Raw genomic sequence first — 20993 nt, 5'->3', positions numbered from 1 at the left:
CTGTGTCTCTGTCGTTCTGGCTTATTTCATTCAGCATAATGGTTTCCAGGTCCATCCATGCTTAGGAAAATTTCATGACTTTATCTCTCCTGACAGCTTCATAATATTCCACTATGTATATGTGCCACAGTTTCTTTAGCCATTCATCTGTGAAGGGCATCTTGGTTGTTTCCCTCATCCGATTTTAAAAGAAGCTCTGTAGCTTGGATCTCATGTGTACAGAGTTGTTGGCTTTGTTGTTTATATGTGTCCATATATATGTCCACCTCTACACTACCAACCAAACTTGAAAAGAGGAGGAAGGCTGGGGGATATGAAGGAAAAGAGCATATTGGTAGAGGGAAGTCAAGACTGTGGGATTGATGTTGGAATATTGTACACCTGAAACACAATTATGAATAACTATATAAATCATGATTACTTCATATTAAAATTTTAAAGTAAAAATAATTCATTAAAAAACACCTTTGTTGGGGTCGAAGCGGTAGTGAAAGCAGTAGGACCTTTGCCTTGCATCCACTAACCTAGGACAGATAACGGCCAGGAGCAATTTCTTTCTTTCTTTTTTTTCATTTTTGGCGCTCAGAAATTGCCCCTGGCAGACTCAGGGGACCATATGGGATGCCAGGAATCGAACCACTGTTGGTGCTGGGTCAGCCGCTTGCAAGGCAAATAAATGCCCTACTGCTGCGGTATCTCTCCGGCCTTGAGGTGCGATTTCTGAGCACATAGCGCATAGCCAGGAGAAACCCGAGTGTTATCGGTTGTGGCCCCAAAAGCAAGCAAGCAAGCAAGCAAGCAGACAAACAAAAAACAAAAATCAGGATGATAGATTGCTTTGAGGTCTGGAAGCACATGCTTTGCAGCATGCAGGAAGCTTGAGTTCAATCACTACTTCCATATGGTCTCCTGAACATTATCACTAGCAAGCAAAGCTTGCTCAACATGACCTGAAACCCAAATAAGATTAAATAATCTTTTTTTCAAAAAGGGCCTTTTCTTAAGGTCCTCCAATCTTCTTCCAGGGTCTAGACGAATTACTCAATCTTTAGGTAACCAAACAACCATTTCTTTTATCTTTAAAGTGACTCTATTGAGGTTAGAAAGATAGCACAGCTGGGAGGGCGCTTGCCTTGCGTGAGGCCGCCCTAGGTTTGATCCTGGCATCCCATGTGGTTCCCACCACCTCCACCAGTAGTGATTCCTTAGCTCAGAACCATAACTCTTGAGCACTGTTTGATGTGGCTTCAAAACAAGTAAACAAAAATATAAAGTGGGGCCGGAGTGATGACTCAATCGGTAAGACATGCCTTGCACACGCTAGCATCCCCCAGAGTCCCATATGGTCCCCCCAGCCAGGAGTGATTTCTGAACACATTGCCAGGGGTAACCCTTGAGCGTCACTGGGTGTGGGTTCCCCTTCCCCCCACAAAAAATATATATAAAGTGACTCACTTAGTCATTATAGTTCTTCTATCAAAACTTAACTCATTTGGGAGAGTAGAAGATTAATGTAGGGGCATAAAAAGACCACTTAGTAGGATATTGTAAATAATGTTTATTTATAATATTTTACAGTTATCTGAGACAGAGCTACTTAGAAGGAGATGTTTACATGTGCTAATTAGAATTACTTATGAGAGCACATTTACTCATAAGTAATTAGCATTGTTAGCTATTATATATACTCATAAATTCACTCATTCCTTAAAGTGAAATGAAAATGAAGCTGAGGGCCCGGAGAGATAGCATCGGCGTTTGCCTTGCAAGCAGCCGATCCAGGACCAAAGGTGGTTGGTTCAAATCCCAGTGTCCCATGTGGTCCCCCGTGCCTGCCAGGAGCTATTTCTGAGCAGACAGCCAGGAGTAACCCCTGAGCACCGCCGGGTGTGGCCCAAAATCAAAAAAAAAAAAAAAAAAAAAAAGAAAGAAAGAAAGAAAGAAAGAAAGAAAAGAAAAGAAAAGAAAAGAAAAGAAAAGAAAAGAAAATGAAGCTGAGGTTTACATTCTAATCTGAAGTAGATAGAACTAATTCAGTATAGCTCAGTGGTAACGTGGGTGCTTTATTTGAATTCCATTCGTGGCCAACACACACACACACACACACACACACACACACACACACACACACACACACACACAAACACACCATCACCACCAACAGCAGAATTTAATATTTAAACTGAATGTTGGCTAAAACTTCCTTTGCTTAGCTTTGTTCTTTATCACTTTAACCTGGAAGGCACCCTGACACATAGCAAATAATAGATAAATCATTGCTGAATGATTATTCTGATAACTTAGAAATACACATTTTCTGATAAGGCTGTCATAACCTTCTAAAATAATCATAAAATGAGGCTGCATATCATTTTAGAAGTCCTTCCACTGTCTTTTCTGAAATCCAACAATAATTTATAGCCAAACTCAGACAAAACTAATTCAAATTCTAAATGAATGCAAACTGATTAATGGCATTCTGATAACGTATTAAAGAGGACATAAAAAATATGAGGAATTGGCATAAAAATGAATGCTCTCCTCTGGCCAATTCAAAGACTTAGTTCCTGCAAGCACAAATTGGAAAGGGAATGAAGATCTCTCCATGGTATCATTAATTAAAAAAACATACATCCGGGGCTGGAGAGATAGCATGGAGGTAAGGTGTTTGCCTTTCATGCATAAGGACAGTGGTTCGGATCCCGGCATCCCACATGGTCCCCTGAGCCTGCCAGGGGCGATTTCTGAGCATGGAGCCAGGAGTAACCACTGAGCGCTGCCAGGTGTGACCCCAAAAAAAAACCAAAAAAAAAAAAAAAAAAAAACATACATGCCTATGAATTGGAAAAAAATTAGAAAAGAGAACATTCATTTTTCTAATTAAGCATCAAAAAAAGTCTTTCCCTCGAAAAGCAAAGTTGACTTCTAAGGGAGTAAGTGTTGGGTGTAAAGAGGCTCCTTTGGGTCCTGGGTTATTCAGGGACTTCCCACATGGACAGAGAGGTAGAAGGTAGCACCTGCAAATTTTATTTCCAAACTCTTGTGGATTGTTTTGTAGAGCCAGAAGGGCAGAGTGGCCTCACTCCTTCTCTTCCTCTGGTGCCCAAGGCAGATTTCAAGGGTGGTCTCTCAGGGTGGCTCAAGGACCTCAGTGCTACTTGTTTTAGGTGTTGGGGGGAAGTGATGAGAAATGGTCTTTGTGCTGTTTCTAGAGCTTTCTTCTTGGTGCTTCTGTCTGCCCTCAACAATATGACTGCTTGATGTCCCCACCGGCCCTACAGCCCTGGGTATTCTGCTTCAGTGCATACAGAGAGAGAAGATAAGCACAACCCCTGTGGATAATCTCTCCCTATGCTTCTCGCCAACCACTTCCTATAAATATGCTGTTTATTGTTCATCCTGGAATGCCTGTGGTATCTCGCTCAGAACCTTGTGTATCTCTTGAAGGAAATTGAATCTCTGGCAGCCTTGCAGTCAATCCCATTTGAGTCCATTTAGCAAAATTTTGAATCTCCTTGGCACTGAGATTTTTTTCCATTTTTTTTCTTTATTTAAATATCTTGATTACATATATGATTGTGATTAGGTTTCAGTCATGTAAAGAACACCCCCTTCACCAGTGCAACATTCCCACCACCAATGTCCCAAATCTCCCCCCATCCCACCCCACCCCACCCCACCTGTACTCTAGACAGGCTTTCCAGTTCCCTCATTCAGTCACATGATTATGGTAGTTCTCTGTGTAGTTATTTCTATAACTGCACTCACCACTCTTTGTGGTGAGCTTCATGAAGTGAGCTGGAAGTTCTAGCCCTCCTCTCATTGTCTCTGAGGATTGTTGCAAAAATGACTTTTATTTTTCTTAAAACCCATAGATGAGTGATCTAGACCAATGTAAATCACAAGTCTTTCACAGTTGTATTTCAGGTACATAGTGACAATAAATTAGGGCCATTCCCACAACCAGTGTCGACCTCCCTCTGCCACTGTTCTCAGTATACTTCCCATACCTCCACCCTTAGGCCCCTGGACTGCTAGTGTAACAGGTCCCTTTTGTGTATAGCTTGTTGTAGTTTGGGTCTCATGCTTCTATTGTCGTTGACTTTGGCTTGGGTATTTGGGTCTGACATTTTTTATTTCCAAAAGTACAATTATTCTTAGTTGAGATGATCTCACTTTAGATCTCCTGAAATCAATTACCTGCTTGTCAGTTCAGAAACCTGCTAAGTTTGCAACATTTATGTTTAGATACAGTCCCACCTATTTTTAAGGCTCTCATGTGGTGTTTTAGGAATTCTTGTTTAGGTTTCTATTTTGTTTTTGTTTTGGGGTTACACCCAGCAGTGCTCAGGGGTTACATCTGGCTCTATACTCAGAAATCGCTCCTGGCAGGCTCGGGGGACCATAAAGGATGCTGGGATTCGAGCCACAGTCCTTCTGCATGCAAGGCAAACACTTTATCTCCATGCTATCTCTCTGGCCCCATAGGTTTCTATTTTCAAATCCATTTCCTTCAAATCCATTTCCTCAATGAGAATGGACTGATTCTGGGGCCACAATCCAACTTTCTACCCTTTGTTTCTTAAAACTCCATTGCAACAAGAGAACCGCTTAAGAGCCCTAAATAGCCGAGAATTTTCTAGTCCACAGAAAGCCAGATGATGATTTCATCATTTCCTCTCTCCTCTCCACACTTGGTCTTCTCCCCTCCCTCACTCTATTGATAACCTGCTTCCTCTATGGTTGAGCTAATAAAACTACCACACTCTCTCATTCATAACTTATGCCACTGCTGCACTTATGCTTGGTCTTCCTTCTCCCACTGAAGGAGGACTGTGGGAGAAACATTACCCCAGATCAACCTGCAGGGAACATGGGAACCTTGACTTTGCCACTGAAGGAAATTGTTCTACTGCTTTTTCTCCCTCCCTTTATTTTTTTTTTGGGGGGGGGGTCAGAGAAGAGTATGCTCAGGGATCATTCCTGGCTGTGCTCCTGGGCCATTAGGTGCCAGGAATCAAGTTTGGACTCTTCCATGCTAAGCGTTTGTTTCAGCCCTGCACCTTTTTATACCTTTACAGGATCATTCCCAGCATTTTTGAAACATGCTGTAGCTTTTTACCTCTTTAAAAAAAAAAATCACAACATCACTCTTCCTTTCTCTCTCTAGTCCTCCTCGAAGGAGTAAGTTTTGGCAAAACTCCAAAAGTTTTTTACTTTCTATTTTTCCCTTTTTCTTTCTACACCTCTATAATCTTCTTTCTTCTAGGATATGCCTTCCAGTGAAATTGGTCTAGTGCAGTGCTTTCTCAATTATTTTCTGTCATGCCCTCCTAAGAAGAAGAAAACATTTTTGCGCCACCCCCAAGCAACTGTAAATAGTATCTTTATTAACAAAATCTTTAACCTGAAAAACAAAAATATATAAAATAATTTGAGCTGATTTTAAATCAGAGGTGATGTCTGGATTAATGGCTACAATGAGCACGTTTTGCAATGCATAGCTTTTCGAAGTGGGGTTTGAAGCAGGACACAGCAACTCTCAGCTCCAGAGACATACAGAGACATAAACACGGGGCTTAGCTTGTTATGACAGTGTTTGCTGAGGTCAAACACGCCCCCCCCCCTTTAGGGAGCCTCATGCCACCCACTATTTGAGAACCACTGGTCTAATGACATCTTAAATGGCCACAGTCTACTTTTCCTTGTTAGGAGCATCTTCTATTTTATTTGCTTATGAATTAATTATTTTGCTGTCAGGGCCAGCAGTACTCAGCAGTACTCAGGACTTATTCTTGGTTCTGCATTCAGGGATCACTCCTGGTAAGGCTCAGGAGACCAAATAGGGTGCCAGGGAACAAACCCAAATTTTCAAGAAAAGTGCCCTTCCCAATGTCCTATCTCTATTTCAACATTTGTTTTATTTTATTTGAGGAGACAGTCTTGGAGGTCATACTCAGTGGTGCCTCAAGGATATTTCTGGGGACATGCAATGTTGGAGTCTAATCCTAGGTTCCCACATTTCCATGAAGTCATCTCCAGGCTATTAGCATTTACATTTGCTTCTCTCTCTCTCTCTCTCTCTCTCTCTCTCTCTCTCTCTCTCTCTCTCTCTCTCTCTCTCACTCTCTGTTAGCTTCCTGGACACAGTTGCCTTTGAGTTCTTCTCACACCTTTCTGGAAGCTTATTTGGGGGGGGGGGGGGCAACACCCTGTGATGCCCAGGGATTACTCCTGGCTAGGCGCTCAGAAATCGCTCCTGGCGTGGGGGACCACATGGGATGCCAGGGGATCGAACCAAGGTCCGTCCTAGGTTGGCCGCATGCAAGGCAAAAGCCCCACCACTGCTATCACTCCAGCCCCTTTCTGGAAGCTTTTATTTGAGCCTCTACTTATTTCTCATCATTTCCAAGAAAATAGTAGCACCCTATAGCTTTGTTCTGGAAGTTTTGCATTATCTGTTTCAACCTTCATTACCTTAAAGAATTAATTTATCTAAATTCCTGGTGTGAAGGAAGCTCCCTAATTTATGTTTCCAGTCCAGATGTTCTGTCCTGAACTGCAGCCCCCAAATTTCTCACATTTTGTTCAATGATCCCTCTCGGGTGTCCAGAAGGCATCTTCAAACCAACCACTTGTCAATCAATAAATATTTGTGAGTGAATATACAAAAGTACTACAAGGGGGAGGGCATATAACAATGGAAAGTTTTTATAGTCAGAAAGAGGCTGGAATAGGAAAAGAAAGATTTTAGAGAAAGCCGACTGCAATAGGGGGAAGACAGAAATCGCTATTGTTCACAAGTGGCAACCACGGAAAGTCCAGATTGATGGAGGTAAAATTCCACTCTGGAGAGATTGAAACTATAATTTGAGGTTAAATATTAGATTAAGTATTCGTGCCTGCCCACTCCTCTTTTCCCAAGGATAATTCCATTTTGGCCTGTTCTCTCTCTGTCTCTCTGTCTCTGATCTGTCTTTCTCTCTTTTTCTGCTCTTGAAACCAAGATTAACTCTAGGTGGGCCAGGTATAAGGCAAGTGCCCTATCTACTGTGCTATCTCTCCAGTCTCTCCCTCCCTGTTCCTAAACATCTCTTAAAGCTTTTTTCCCTTTTCCTTTATTTTTCTTCTGAATATTTATCATCATTATTTTTCTTTACTTTTTTCTTTTTTTTTTCTTCCTTTTTTTGGTTTTTGGGCCATACCCGGTGATGCTCAAGAGTTACTCCTGTCTATGCACTCAGAAATCGCTCCTGGCTTGGAGGCCCGTATGGGACGACGGGGGATCGAACCCAGGTTTGTCCTGGCTCATCCTCGTGCAAGGCAAAAGCCATACCACTGCGCTATTGCTCCGGCTCCTGCTCCCTGCTTTACTTTTTTCGCTTAACACTCTTCAGGTCAAGGTGTATTATAATTAATAATTAATCACAACCAGAAATAGGTGGGATTTTTTTCAGTCATTCAGAGAAAACTAAACAATAATAGATTTCTTTAACAAATATCTCTTTTTTTATTTTTACAAATATCTCTTTTGTGTTGCTTTGTTTATGAAAAAAAAAACACATTTGGAGAGATAGTACAATGGGTAAATCACTTGCCGAAAGTGTTTCTGACCTAGGTTTGATCCTCAACTCCATTTAAGATCCTTGAGGCACTTCCAGGAGTGATCCCTGAGCATAGAGCCAGGAGTAAACACTAAGCAATACTGACTATGCCCCCCAAAATCCTTTAAAATAGATAAATTTGTTCTTTCAAAGTAGCAAATGCAAAATAGTCTCTTAACTATAATTATTTTAAAATGGTCCTTGCAGTTCTGGCCAAAGCGATGGCCTTGCACACTGCTGACCCAGGAGGGGCCTCGTTCCATCCCCGGCATCCCCCTAGCTAGGAACGATTTCTGAGCACATAGCCAGAAGTAACCCCTGAGCATCACTAGGTGTGACCCAAAAATTTAAAAACAAAACAAAAAAAATCATAAAATAAAACATCGGGGTGCCGGAGTGGTGGTGCAAACTGCAAGGCACGCTAGCCTAGGACAGACCATAGTTTGATCCCCCAGTATCCCATAAGGTCCCCCAAGCCAGGAGCGATATCTGAGTGCATAACCAGGAGTAACCCCTGAGCGTCACCGGGTGTAACCCCAAAACCAATCCTCCTCCCCAAAATTCAGAGACTTGAGCAGGTACGACACTGTTTTATACACTGCGTACCTGGGTTCAATCCCCAGCATTCCATATGGTCCCCTAAGCACCACCAAGTGAAATTCCTGAGTAGAGAGTAATAGCGATCCTGACCACTGCCAGATACGGCCCAACTTCCCTCTCAAAACTTCCCTCAACAAAACAACAAAACCCAACAAAATCTATAACCAATTATCAGGGAGGTGGGGTGATAGAACAGTAGATAGGACATGTGACTTAAAAGCTGACCCAAGTTCTATCCCTAGTTTAGTCCCCTCAGCCCTGTCAGACATGACCCCTAAGCACAGAGCCAAGTGTGAGTCCTGAGCACAGTAAGTTGTGACCCTCAAACAGTCATTATTATTGGGTTAAGTTAAAACATTGCTTTGCGGGCCCGGAGAGATAGCACAGCGGTGTTTGCCTTGCAAGCAGCCAATCCAGGACCAAAGGTTGTTGGTTCGAATCCCGGTGTCCCATATGGTCCCCCGTGTCTGCCAGGAGCTATTTCTGAGCAGACAGCCAGGAGTAACTCCTGAGCACCGCCGGGTGTGGCCCAAAAACCAACCAAACAAACAAACAAAAAAACATTGCTTTGCGTTTTAGGGCAGGAAACTTTTTGCAACCCTGGTCTCCTTCCAACCCTGTTTTCTTCTGGGGCTTTTTTAGTTCTAATGATTGGTTCTCTACTCTCTTTCCATAGCCTTTATGCAGTTTTCACCTGCAGTCCCCTTGGAATATTCTAGGGGCTTTCCCCCCATTGAAGGACGTTGGTCTACGAGCTAAAGTGAGGGTAAACTTTAAAGGCAGAATTAAATTACCTGGTTTCTCTGGTTAGTGGCAGTTTGAGAAAACATTCTCACTTTGACCTGTGTCTCAAATATGCGGCACAAGAATTAGCCACAAACCAACGAAGAACATGTGTGGTTTTCTCAAATGGAGAAATAGTCAAAGCTGTCCTACTTACACCCAAATAATTGTCATTTCTTAAGACATGAAAGTTCCAATTCTTATTTATCATGAGTTTAGCATGTCTGAGGACAAGTTTTCTGTTCATCAAAAGTCCACTTTCTATTCAGAAAAAATAAAAAGGAACAACATAAAGACCTGCATTTAATTGCATGGTTTGACTTATGAGACAGTGAAATAGAATAGATTTCATTTGTCAAACTGTAATAATTTAAAATACATTATTAGTATTTTTGGGGGTCACACTGGTAGTACTCATCAGCTGCTCTGGCCAGGTGTTCCCTGTTTACTCCTTACTGGTTACTCCTTGGTTACTCAGGGAATCATGTGGTGCCAGGCTTTGAACCTGAGCCTCCCCCATGCAAGTCTGTGCTCCAGTTCTTTGCACTTCCTCCCTGGTTCCTATGTAGAATATGTAGAAGTCATGTGTTATAATTACCTTTTAATTAATAATATTTAGGGGCATGAGAGATAGTATATCATGTAAGGCACTTGCCTTGCATGGGGACCAACCCTAATATGATCTCCTGCACTCCATATGGCCCCCCAAACTTCACCAGGAGTAATACCTTAGCACAGAGCTAGAACTTCTGTCCCAAAATAATAAGGCTACTAGCAGGAACAATAATTTATAAGCTCCTTATTTGGTGTGAAGCCATTGATTATTCTGTTTAAGATGAGAGCAGCAGGGGCTGGAGTGGTGACACTACAAGGTGTCTGCCTTGAATGTGCTAGCCTAGGATGGACCAAGGTTCGATTCCCCCAGTGTCCCATATGGTCCCCCAAGCCGGGAGTGATTTCTGAGCACATAGCTGAGCGTCACCAGGTGTGGCCCAAAAACTAAGAAAAAAAAATGAGAGCAGCAGTGTTGTATAGGAGCAGAGCTAGGACTTGAACCAAGGTCTGTCAATAAAACCCCCTTTGTAGCTCCAGACTTGGCCCCCCTTGTCATTTCCTGGAGGGCATGGTGAGATGTGCAAGATGGTGAGGGAAGAGATGTGCTGAAACCTCAAAGCCAGAGCTGCTGGATGCCACAGAGCCCCATACCGGTGCCTATCCCTAGAAGCTTTGGAGAATCTTTCATTCTCAGCTGATAAGGTGCACTGGTCTGCTCTGGTTTAAATAGAACATGTATGCATTGGGTGGAAAAAAAAAAGAGGTCAGATCTAAATACCCAAGCAAAAGTCAATGACAACAGAATCTTTTTGTTTGTTTGTTTTTTGTTTGGGGGCCACACACAATGACGCTCAGGGGTTACTCCTGGTTATGATCTCAGAGATTGCTCTTGGCTTGGAAGACCATATGGAACTCTGGGGGATCAAACCGAGGTCCATCCTAGGTTAGCACGTGCAAGACAAACGCCCTACTGCTTGCACCACCTCTTCAGTTCTGACAACAGAATCTTGATCTACTTCTGTGTATTTATACGGTGAAACTTCAAAAACCCAAACTATAGCAAGCTAAAGACAAAATGGACCTGTTAGTAGTCCAGGGGGCTAGGAGTGGAGGTTATGAAGCTATGATGGAGGGAAGTCAACAGGGGTAGTGGGAATGGCCCTAACTCACTGGTACTAAATGCCTGAAATACAACTATGAAAGACTTGTAGTTCACAATGACCTCAGTAAAAAAAAAATTAAAAAATTAAAAAAATTTTTTTAAGAAATAGAAGCAATGAACCTCAACCCTAAAAATAAATAAATAGATCAAGTATGTTTCGGATACAGAAAGGGTTTCCTTCATAGATGGAGTTCTCTACTGCCCAGCAACAGAAGGCAGATTTGTCTTTTACTCCCTAGACTTTTGTGTCTCTGTCCCTAAAAATTCCAGCAGGGGCCGGGCAGTGGCGCTAAAGGTAAGGTGCCTGCCTTGCCTGCGCTAGCCTTGGACGGACCGCGGTTTGATCCCCTGGTGTCCCATATGGTCCCCCAAGCCAGGAGCAACTTCTGAGCACATAGCCAGGAGTAACCCCTGAGCGTTACCGGGTATGGCCCAAAAACCAAAAAAAAAAAAAAAAAAAAAATTCCAGCAGATCTAGGGATCTGGCTAGGAAACTGTGGGCTGGGAGAACATTTGGGAATTGTGGAATCAATGCAGACTTGAAAATGGATCTCTAGGGATGAAATGCCAGATGTAAAAGTAAATTGCCTGGAGATATAAATTTGTAAAATATTCCTGTGCATTAAGCCTAAGGCTGTATTTAGGTCATTGCCCTTACCCTGTTGCTCAAATTCCCAGGCCATTTCTCTTCTACTTTTGTGTATTTATAGTGTTAAACTTCACGCTATAATGAAAAGAGGCATCTGTAAGTTATATGTCATGCATTTAGTATAGAGGGAGAACCTAGAGTGTGCTATAGCTCTCAAAACAGGAATAAAGTATGAAAAGAATGGAGCCAGAGAGATCATGACTGACCTGGGTTCAATCCCCAGAACCCCCACATGGTCCCTGGAGCCCCACTAGAGATAATCCCTGAGCATCAAGAGTAAGCCCTGAGCACTGCTGAATGTGTCATCACCTTCTCCTAAATATGTGACGTCTGTGAAAGCACATTAATGTTATGAATGAACCTGATTCAAGATAACAAAATTTTAGAGCCAGGATGGGATGGCTTTGACCCCTCCCATTTTCCTAGTGGGTTCTGAGCCAACTCATAACCAGAGTTATGAGAGAAACCTCAAATATCAAAGTACTTATATTTCCATTGGACATGGTGTCCTCCTGTTAAAGGGACTTTATTGAAATAATTTGTCATGACGGGAAGGGAGGATGTGGGTTGGTTTGTGGTACCAGAAAACTTTCTAATATGATCATAGCTACCTAAATATTTGCTGCTCTTCTTAGCTAGCACCGAGGAGAGACTCATACCTCAAAATCTTAGCATGTGTTGGGGAAACAGAAAGGAAACCCTCTGGCTTTCTGACACCCCAGAGAAAGAGAAGAAGGGCCTGAGGCAGGCAGAAACGCCATTACTAGGCATAGAATCACCTTTCTTTCAGGAAGCAAGATGGAGATGGCTTAAAGATAATCTCTCCTCATGATAAGCAGCAAAAGAGAGAAGAATCGTACCTAGCACTCCCTTTATGAGCCCCTCCAAAACCTACACCCTAAAAATATCAACAGGTGGGGCCGGAGAGATAGCATGGAGGTAAGGCATTTGCCTTTCATGCAGGAGGTCATCGGTTCGAATCCCGGCGTCCCATATGGTCCCCCGTGCCTGCCAGGAGCAATTTCTGAGCCTGGAGTCAGGAATAACCCCTGAGCACTGCCGGGTGTGGACCCCCCCCCCCCCCCGCAAATATCAAGAGGTAAGAGATTGAGATTTGAAAGAGAGGTTTTAACTTTTGGTCCAAAACTAATGGTAATTAGTAACATTGCTGTTTCAGCCTTCACAAATACTCCACTTGATCTTAGCCAAAAGGCAGAGAAGGTGGTGAAGGATGGTGTACCTTGTATACGGAAAACCATCAGTGAACAATTTTGTAGCCATGATGCTTAAATAAAACAAGTTTTTTGTTTTTGTTTTTGTTTTTGTTTTTTTTGCTTTTTGGGCCACACCCAGTGATGCTCAGGGGTTACTCCTGGCTATGCTCTCAGAAATCGCTACTGGCTTGGGGGACCACATGGGACACCAGGCGATTGAACTGTGGTTTGTCCTAGGTTAGCACGTGCAAGGCAAATGCCCTACCACTTGCACCACTGCTCTGGTCCCAATAAAACGAGTTTTAAAAAGGCCGAGATCAAACTTAATAAATGACATTTGAAATGTGACCAACTTTGTTAGCTAAAAAGCCTTTTCTAATCATTCCATTATTAAAGCTGAACTTCAAATAATTTCAAGTGATTTTGAAACTTCAAGAGCTCCTAATAGCTTCCCCTGACTCCTCCCTTCTAGTGCAAACTGGGATTTCCCCCAATATCTTCTTTACCCTTCTTTCTCCTCATCCACTCAGCCACAGGTTCCAGTTAGTCCCTTTTCAAACTGAGCAGAAGGTGGGCAGGGAGATAGCATAGCAGGTAAGGTGTGGGCCTGGTAATCTCTTCCCCACCAGGAATAAGCCTGGAGCAGAACGTCATGTCACCCAGTCAAACCAACCCCCTTTGTGACCTCTTTGTATGGCTTTCCATGCTTTCATCTTCCAAAATAAGGGGGTGATCCTTCTTTCTCCAAAAGTTGTGTTATCGAGGCTCTGTACTTTAGAACACGCTACTCACTTTTCTGTCTAGAAGGAGTTCTTGCCAGACTCCACCTCATCCTCCCAACCCCTGCTGAGCTGTCCACCCACTCTTTCATGCCTCCTGCTCTGGACCCAGAGGTCTAGCCAGCATTCACTAATTTCAATTTACTAATTCCAATTTCCATGCCACAATGGGCAGCAGTGCCTCTGGCCAGCACCCTTCATAGGACCCTGGCAAATGGTTAATTTTATTAATGATCAGAAGCCAAGAAGTGGACCATTAGATCATCTTGGGTTTATGTCAATGGCAGTAAAACATATCTCTAGATATGTCTATATCTTAACATAATCATACATATGGGCATAGAGATAGTCCATTGTGTAAAGTGCTTGCCTTGTATATCGCTGATCTGGTTTGATACCCAGTATTTCACAGGGTTCTCCAACTCACCAGCCACAGTCCCTGAGCATAGATGAATGTGGCCCCCAAATCAAACCAAAACAAACCACACACATATATATGCACATACATGTCCCTATTTAAAATTTAAAAAGTTTTGCTTTGGGGGTCATACCTGGTGGTGCTCAGGGGTTATTCTTGGCTTTTCACTCAGGAATCACTCCTGTAGGCTCAGGGGACTATATGGATCAGCAGGGATCAAACTCTGGAAAGCCAAGTGCAAGACAACTGCCTTATCCACTGTACTATAGCTCCAGCTCATTCCTTTTTGTTCCTTTTTTCTTTCTTTAAAATATTTATTTTGGGAGCTGGAGAGATAGCATGGAGGTAAGGCGTTTTTTTGCCTTTCATGCAGGAGGTCATTGGTTTGAATCCTGGCGTCCCATAAGGTCCCCCATGCCTGCCAGGAGCAATTTCTGAGCCTGAAGCCAGGAATAACCCTTGAGCACTGTCGGGTGTGACCCAAAAACCACACACACACACACACACACACACACACACACACACACAATATATATATATATATATATATATATATATATATATATATATATTTTGGGGGGGGGGCAGAGAGGTGGCACTAGAGATAAGGTGTCTGCCTTGCAAGCGCTAGCCAAGGAAGGACCACGGTTCAAGCCCCGGCATCCCATGTGATCCCCCCCAAGCCAGGGGCAATTTCTGAGCTCTTAGCCAGGAGTAACCCCTGAGCATCAAATGGGTGTGGCCTGAAAAACCAAAAAAAAAATTTATTTTGAATCACTGTGAGATACAGTTACAGAGTTGTTCTTGATTGAGTTTCAGTTACACAATGTCTAACATCTATCCCTTTATCAGTGCACATTTCCTGTTACCAGTCTCTCCAGTTTGCTTCCCACCCTCCCTGCTGGCCTCCCCAATACCTGCCTCTATAACAGACATTTTCCCTCTCTCTTCTCAGCATTCAGTTCTTGTCCAGAGTGATCTTTCTCAACTTTCATTGTCAAAATGGTCCCTTTTCTGCTCTAACTGCATTGACCCACTCTTTGTGGCAAGCTTTTCACCATTGTCCTTATCTCTATTGTCTTTGTATATTATTATCATGCTATTTTTTTTAAATATCCCCCAAATGACTGTGATCATTCTATGTCTGTTTCTCTCTTCTGACTCATTTCACTCAGCACAATATTATCCATATTCATCCATGTATATGTAAATTTTATGACTTCATTTCTCCTAACAGCTGCATAGTATTCCATGATACAGATGTACCATACTTTTTTTTTTTATCTACTCCTCTGTTCCCAGGCACTTGAGTTGTTTCTAGATTGGCTATTGTGAATAGTGCTGCAATGAAATTAGGAGTGCAGAGAGCTTTATCTACATTGTGCTTTTGTATTCCATGATACAGATGTACCATACTTTTTTTTTTTATCTACTCCTCTGTTCCCAGGCACTTGAGTTGTTTCTAGATAGGCTATCGTGAATAGTGCTGCAATGAAATTAGGAGTGCGGAGAGCTTTATCTACATTGTGCTTTTGGGTCCCTAGGACATATTCCCCAGGGTATTATTGGGTCAAATATGGGAGTTCAAGTTCTAGGTTTTTTTTTAAATAAACCTCCATATTGTTTTCCAAAAAGGCTGGACCAGTCTATATTCCCACCAGCAGTGAATGAGAGTTCCTTTCTTCCTGTATCCACACCAGCACTAGCTATTCTTGTTCTTTGTGATGTGTGCCAGTCTCTGTGATGTCAGATAATGTCTCATTGCAGTTTTGTGTGTTTTTGTTGCTGTTGTTGTTTGTTTGTTTTTGGGTCACATCCAGTGGCACTCAGGAGTTACTCCTGGCTCTGTGCTCAGAAGTTGCTCTTGGCTGGCTCGGTGAACCATATGAATGCCGGGGTTCGAACCCGCTTCTGTCCTGTGATTGGCCACATGCAAGGCAAATGCCTTACTGCTGTGTTATCGCTCTGGCCCTCATTGTGGTTTTGATGGGCAACTCTGTGATTTTTTTCATGTGTCTTTTGGCCATCTGTATTCCTTTATTTTTATAAATGTCTGTTCATCTCTTCTCCCCATTTTGGGGAGATTTGGAGCCACAACCAGCAATGCTCAGGAGTTTCTCCTGGCTTTGCACTCAGAAATAATTTGGCAGTCTCAGGGAATCATATGGGATGGCAGAGAGAATCCAGGAGACTGCCTGCAATACAAATGCCCTATCCACTCTGCTATCACTCTAGCCACATGTATCCCCAATTTTAAATAGGGTTAGATTATTTTTTTCTTGTTGAGATCTACTAATGACATATATCTTAGATTTTAACCTCATATCAGGTGGGTACTGGGTGAATAGTTTCTTCCATTCCATGGTTGATTTTTGTATTCTAGTCTTCATTTGAGGTACAGAGCTTCTTAATTTAATGTAGTCCCATTTGTTTATCTTTGCTTCTACTTGCTTCATCTCTTTTTTCCTTAATTAGAGAAGTCCTTAAAAGCAAAAGTGCTGAGAGGCCATGAAACTCAGCCTGTGGTTGTTGATAACCTTGAATTTCCTTTTTACATTCTCAAAATAAAATTGCTTTTGATTAATTTTGTGGTAAAAGATTTCATTCTGAAAGAACATTACAGATTTCTGAGTAATAATTAATACCACACTTCTTTGCTCATCAGGATCCTTTTAATTCTTTTTTCAAGTTTAGAGACCAAAGAACAACAACAATATCTCACCTCAAGTTTTATTAACATCTCCATGGATTCATTACAAGGTGGCAAGGAGTATTTGGTTTGGGTCCAAGCTGCCAATGCCCTGGGCATGGAGGAATCAGAACAACTGCAAATCCACCTGGATGATATAGGTAAAAAGAAAAGGGGGGGGGTTCTAGAGTGTCTTTACATGTATATTATTAACTGGGGTTCATCATGTCAAATCAAGTCTAGATCTGAAATGAGAACCTTCCAAATTCCAGTAGATCATGATCAAGAGAATATAAAGTACCTACAAATCTGTCTAAGACCATTCTGAAATAGAAACTGCTATAATTTGGCTGGCTATCCATCCAGTCTTCATTCTATCTATGTGTTTTTGTCTTTGTAAAAAAAAAATTATTAGGAGATTCTTGTGTTTAAGTCCAAGAATTAATGAAATGTCCTGTAGCCCCAAAATAAATTCTAGGGTTATAATGAAGTGTTATGAATCTAGCATTGTAAGAAGTGTAATCAGAAAAAAAAAAAGAAGTGTAATCAGTATACTGAAGCTCTTTTAGATCTTATTTTTAAATTTTATTTTGAAAAGCTTTATAAAACACATAGAAGGTTCTGGAGAATGATACTGATGACTCTATGCTCACCAACCAGATTTAACAAATACTAATTTTATTTGCTTTATATATTATAAAGTTAATTTTTTTGGACTTACAACATAGAATGCATAATTTTGTTAATTTAATTAGTACAGTGTTATTAAATTTCTTTGATTAGATTCTTATTGTTGGAGATTCATATTGTTTCTAATTTTTACTATTATAAACTATATAATATCCTTAATCTTTTGCCTAAGTTTATGTATAGGAGCTGTTTTTTTTTAAGTTCTAAAAGAATAATTTTCTTTGACCTTCTTAAAATTATATCCAAGTCTTAAAGTCAGAGTTCATCCAAAGAGCTCCAAATGTAAGTTCCCTTCTATTTCAAGACTGTGGTGTATGGGGCCGGGAAGGTGGCGCTAGAGGTAGCAAGCGCTAGCGTAGGATGGACCACGGTTTGATCCCCCAGTGTCCCATATGGTCCCCCAAGCCAGGGGCGATTTCTGAGCGCATAGCCAGGAGTAACCCCTGAGTGTCAAATGGGTGTGGCCCAAAAACCAAAAAAAAAAAAAAAAAAGACTGTGGTGTATGACTTCAATAAGTTAATATACATAACACCCTTTTCAGGGTTAACTGCTTTATATATATATTAACTTACCATCATAGCAATGCTATTTTGGAGAAGTGAAAGGAAACAAGGCAGGAGGCAGAACTAAGGAACTTATCATTTCGACAGCTTTCATTCAGAAACTAAGAATTCATTTAAAAGCTCAATGCATGGGTTGAAGAGAATTCAGAGGACTGAGCACATGATTTCATGTGGGAGATCCAAGTTCAGTCCCCGGAGCACCACCGGGTGTAACTCCTCAGTATGGGGCTAAGAATAGCCCCTGAGCACCACTGGCTGGTCCCCAAATAAAGAAACAAAACACACACACACACACACACCACACACAAACACACACACACACACCACACACAAACACACACACACTGTAATATGTTTGACAACTTTCCTGATGATAATGATCTGGGTATGTGTGTTTCTCTCAGGTTACAACATCTGTATTCTTGGGGAATTACTGGTTTCTTCAACTGGGGCAAATACTTTAACTTATCAACCTTTAACTTAGTTAAATTTTCTGCTATCTCAAATAACAGGACTGGTCTGAACTTGCCTTTATACAAATACTGACCATGCAAACAAAAGCTAGTGTTGGTAATTCTAAGGTATTGTATATTATTAAAGTTCAAATTCACTTCACCATGACTAATAAATTCTTACAGAATAATATTTTATGTCCAGGTGCAATAACACGATCTTTTATTAAAACGGATCCTCCTCAATGGATCATGTTTAAATGATGCTAAATGGTTATTATGCGCAATATCTCCATTGGCAGTATCATTTTTAGGAACTAAATTATTGTTAATATTAGCACTATCGGGGCTGAAATGATAGCACAATGGGCAGGGCATTTGCCTGGCATGCAGACAACCTGGGTTGGATCCCCAGCATACCATATGGTCCCCTGAGCCTGCCGGAAGTGATTTCTGAGTACAGAGCTAGGGATAACCCCTAAGCACTGCAGGGTGTGGCCAATAAAAACAAACAAACAAACAAACAAAAAACAGTAGTACTATTGTTAGAAGTACAGTACTAAAAACTATAAGTACTATTACTACTAGTACTATTATTATCCTCTCATTATGATTTCTTTATCCCATAACTATTGTGTTCCAGTTATCATGCACATCATATTTATTTCTGCCATCATACATGACACTATGAAGAGTAATGAGCAGAAGGAGAGAGTAAACCATTTGCTCAAATCAGAAGCTAGTAAGGAGGAAAAGCAAACTCTACCCTAGACTAGCTGATTTGCCCCAGTTAAACCATCATCCTACCTCTGCTAAGAGAGAATGTTAGAGGGTCACCATCTCTAAGTCTATGACTCCGATGTTCCTTTTCCTCCTTCTCTTTAAAGAATGAGGTTTTGTAAGTCAGATAAATGAACTGTTTAATGGAGCAGGATAGAGGAGTCTCCTGGGAACAATTTCCACCTAACAGCTACAGGATTGAGTTTTAATTATGTTGGGAAGACTGTGGTGAGTGGAAGGGCCAAATTAATAAGGTCTTAACACTGGCAAAATGATGTGTGGAAGGGCTGCTTACATTTATCTTGAAGAGAAATATAATTTAGAGGGGAAAGTGCAGTGTCTTCTGGTTATGCCATTTTCAACACCAATTCTGCCCATTGAATGATTATGAGTCAATCATATTTCTAGAAAGATACCAGACTCCTGCAGTCTGGTTCAATTAAGTCCAACTAGAAATTTTAAATATGACTTTTATGATAGATGTGATGTTTCTTTTTAGATGTACGCTTTTAAATAAAAATAATTGATTTATTTTTTTATTTGTTTGGGAGCCACACACAGCAATGCTCAGAGCTTACTCCTGGCTCTGTGCTCAGAGACCACTTCAGGTGGTGCTCAGTGGACCAGACGCAGTGTCAGGAGTAGGGGAATTGTAAGGCAAGCACCATAATTCTTTGTTAAGGGTTAAAAAAAAAAACAACTTTGGGGCCAGAGAGATAGCATGGATGTAAGGCGTTTGCCTTTCATGCAGAAGGTCATCGGTTCGAATCCCAGCGTCCCATAAGGTCCCATGTGCCTGCCAGGAGCAATTTCTGAGCATGGAGCCAGGAGTAACCCCTGAGCACTGCCGGTTGTGACCTAAAAAAAAAAACACACAAAAGCTTTATTTTCCATTGTAAAATCTCATGGGATTATTTCAAATCTAATCAATGAGAGCAGAAGTCCAACATTTGAGTTGTATAGCACATTTCATATTCAAGTATGTCACATGCTTATTTGAAAACAAAAATGAACTCATAAACCTAAGGGCCAAGCTCCCTGTTACACTGATCTGCTTTGTGCTAAGAATGATTCTGAGGGCCCGGAGAGATAGCACAGCGGTGTTTGCCTTGCAAGCAGCCAATCCAGGACCTAAAGTGGTTGGTTCAAATCCCGGTGTCTCATATGGTCCCCCATGCCTGCCAGGAGCTATTTCTGAGCAGACAGCCAGGAGTAACCCCTGAGCATCACCGGGTGTGGCCCCAAAACAAAAACAAAAACAAACAAACAAAAAAGAATGATTCTGAGTTGATGTGACTTTCTGTATTTATTATTAATCATAAAAAGAGACTGGATATGTAGGTTATTGTTAGTTTTGAGGTCGCTTAAATGATGCCAGTGGGATTAAAACCCTTGGGGATCCCCTTCCCTGACTTGAGAGAGCTCTATACAAACTCCTGTTATAATAAACTGAGGGAAACCACTATAATAAGTAGATGATAAAAGTTCAATATAGCAAATCCTATAACAAGCCTACTTCTGCTGGTGCTATTTTAGTCCTATGTTAAGGTTAGTCTGAGACTTATTGATTTACTAGAGAGCATATCTGCAATTTTTATATTACTCCTTAAATCATATTCCTTTGCACGTGATTTTAGATAAGTCATTGGTAATAAAATTAAAAAATGTCCAAAAAATACCTCACACATAGAATAAAAGAAAGCTCATTTACTAAATTTTTATGATTACTAAATTATAAACTTTGTTCGCATCAGTGGTGCTCAGGATTTACTCCTGGCTGTGCACTCAGGGATCACTTCTGTAGGTGTTCAGGGGCCCATATGGGGTGGTGGGGATCAAACCCAGGTTAGCCATGTGCAAGGCAAGTTCCCTTTCTCCTGTATTATCACTTCGACCCTAAATTATTATAATAATCTCTAAAGTTCTTGAGTTTTTTTTATTTCTTTTGAGGCTCTTGAGTTCTTTGTTAAATAACATCAGCAAATTTATGTTTGCTGATATAAGAGAAAAAGTGCCAAAGACCTATTCTGTTCAAACAGAACAAACTTAACAAG

General features: G+C 41.3%; 1 protein-coding gene and 1 pseudogene across 1 annotated transcript in view; one reads left to right on the top strand and one right to left on the bottom strand.

The window, feature by feature from the left end:
- The window catches only part of IL23R (interleukin 23 receptor), a 75432-nt gene that overhangs the window by 14047 nt on the left and 40392 nt on the right, over positions 1 to 20993 (top strand). Inside the window, exon 4 of the mRNA XM_049774397.1 lies at positions 16454 to 16614. Coding sequence (XP_049630354.1) covers positions 16454 to 16614 — 161 coding nt within the window. The remainder of the gene's footprint in view (positions 1 to 16453; positions 16615 to 20993) is intronic.
- LOC126012787 (uncharacterized) lies at positions 12418 to 12578 on the bottom strand (annotated as a pseudogene).

This window comes from Suncus etruscus, chromosome 6 (assembly GCF_024139225.1).
Source record: "Suncus etruscus isolate mSunEtr1 chromosome 6, mSunEtr1.pri.cur, whole genome shotgun sequence".
Classification (NCBI taxonomy): Eukaryota; Metazoa; Chordata; class Mammalia; order Eulipotyphla; family Soricidae; genus Suncus; species Suncus etruscus.
This window is presented reverse-complemented; position numbering and strand designations above follow the sequence as displayed.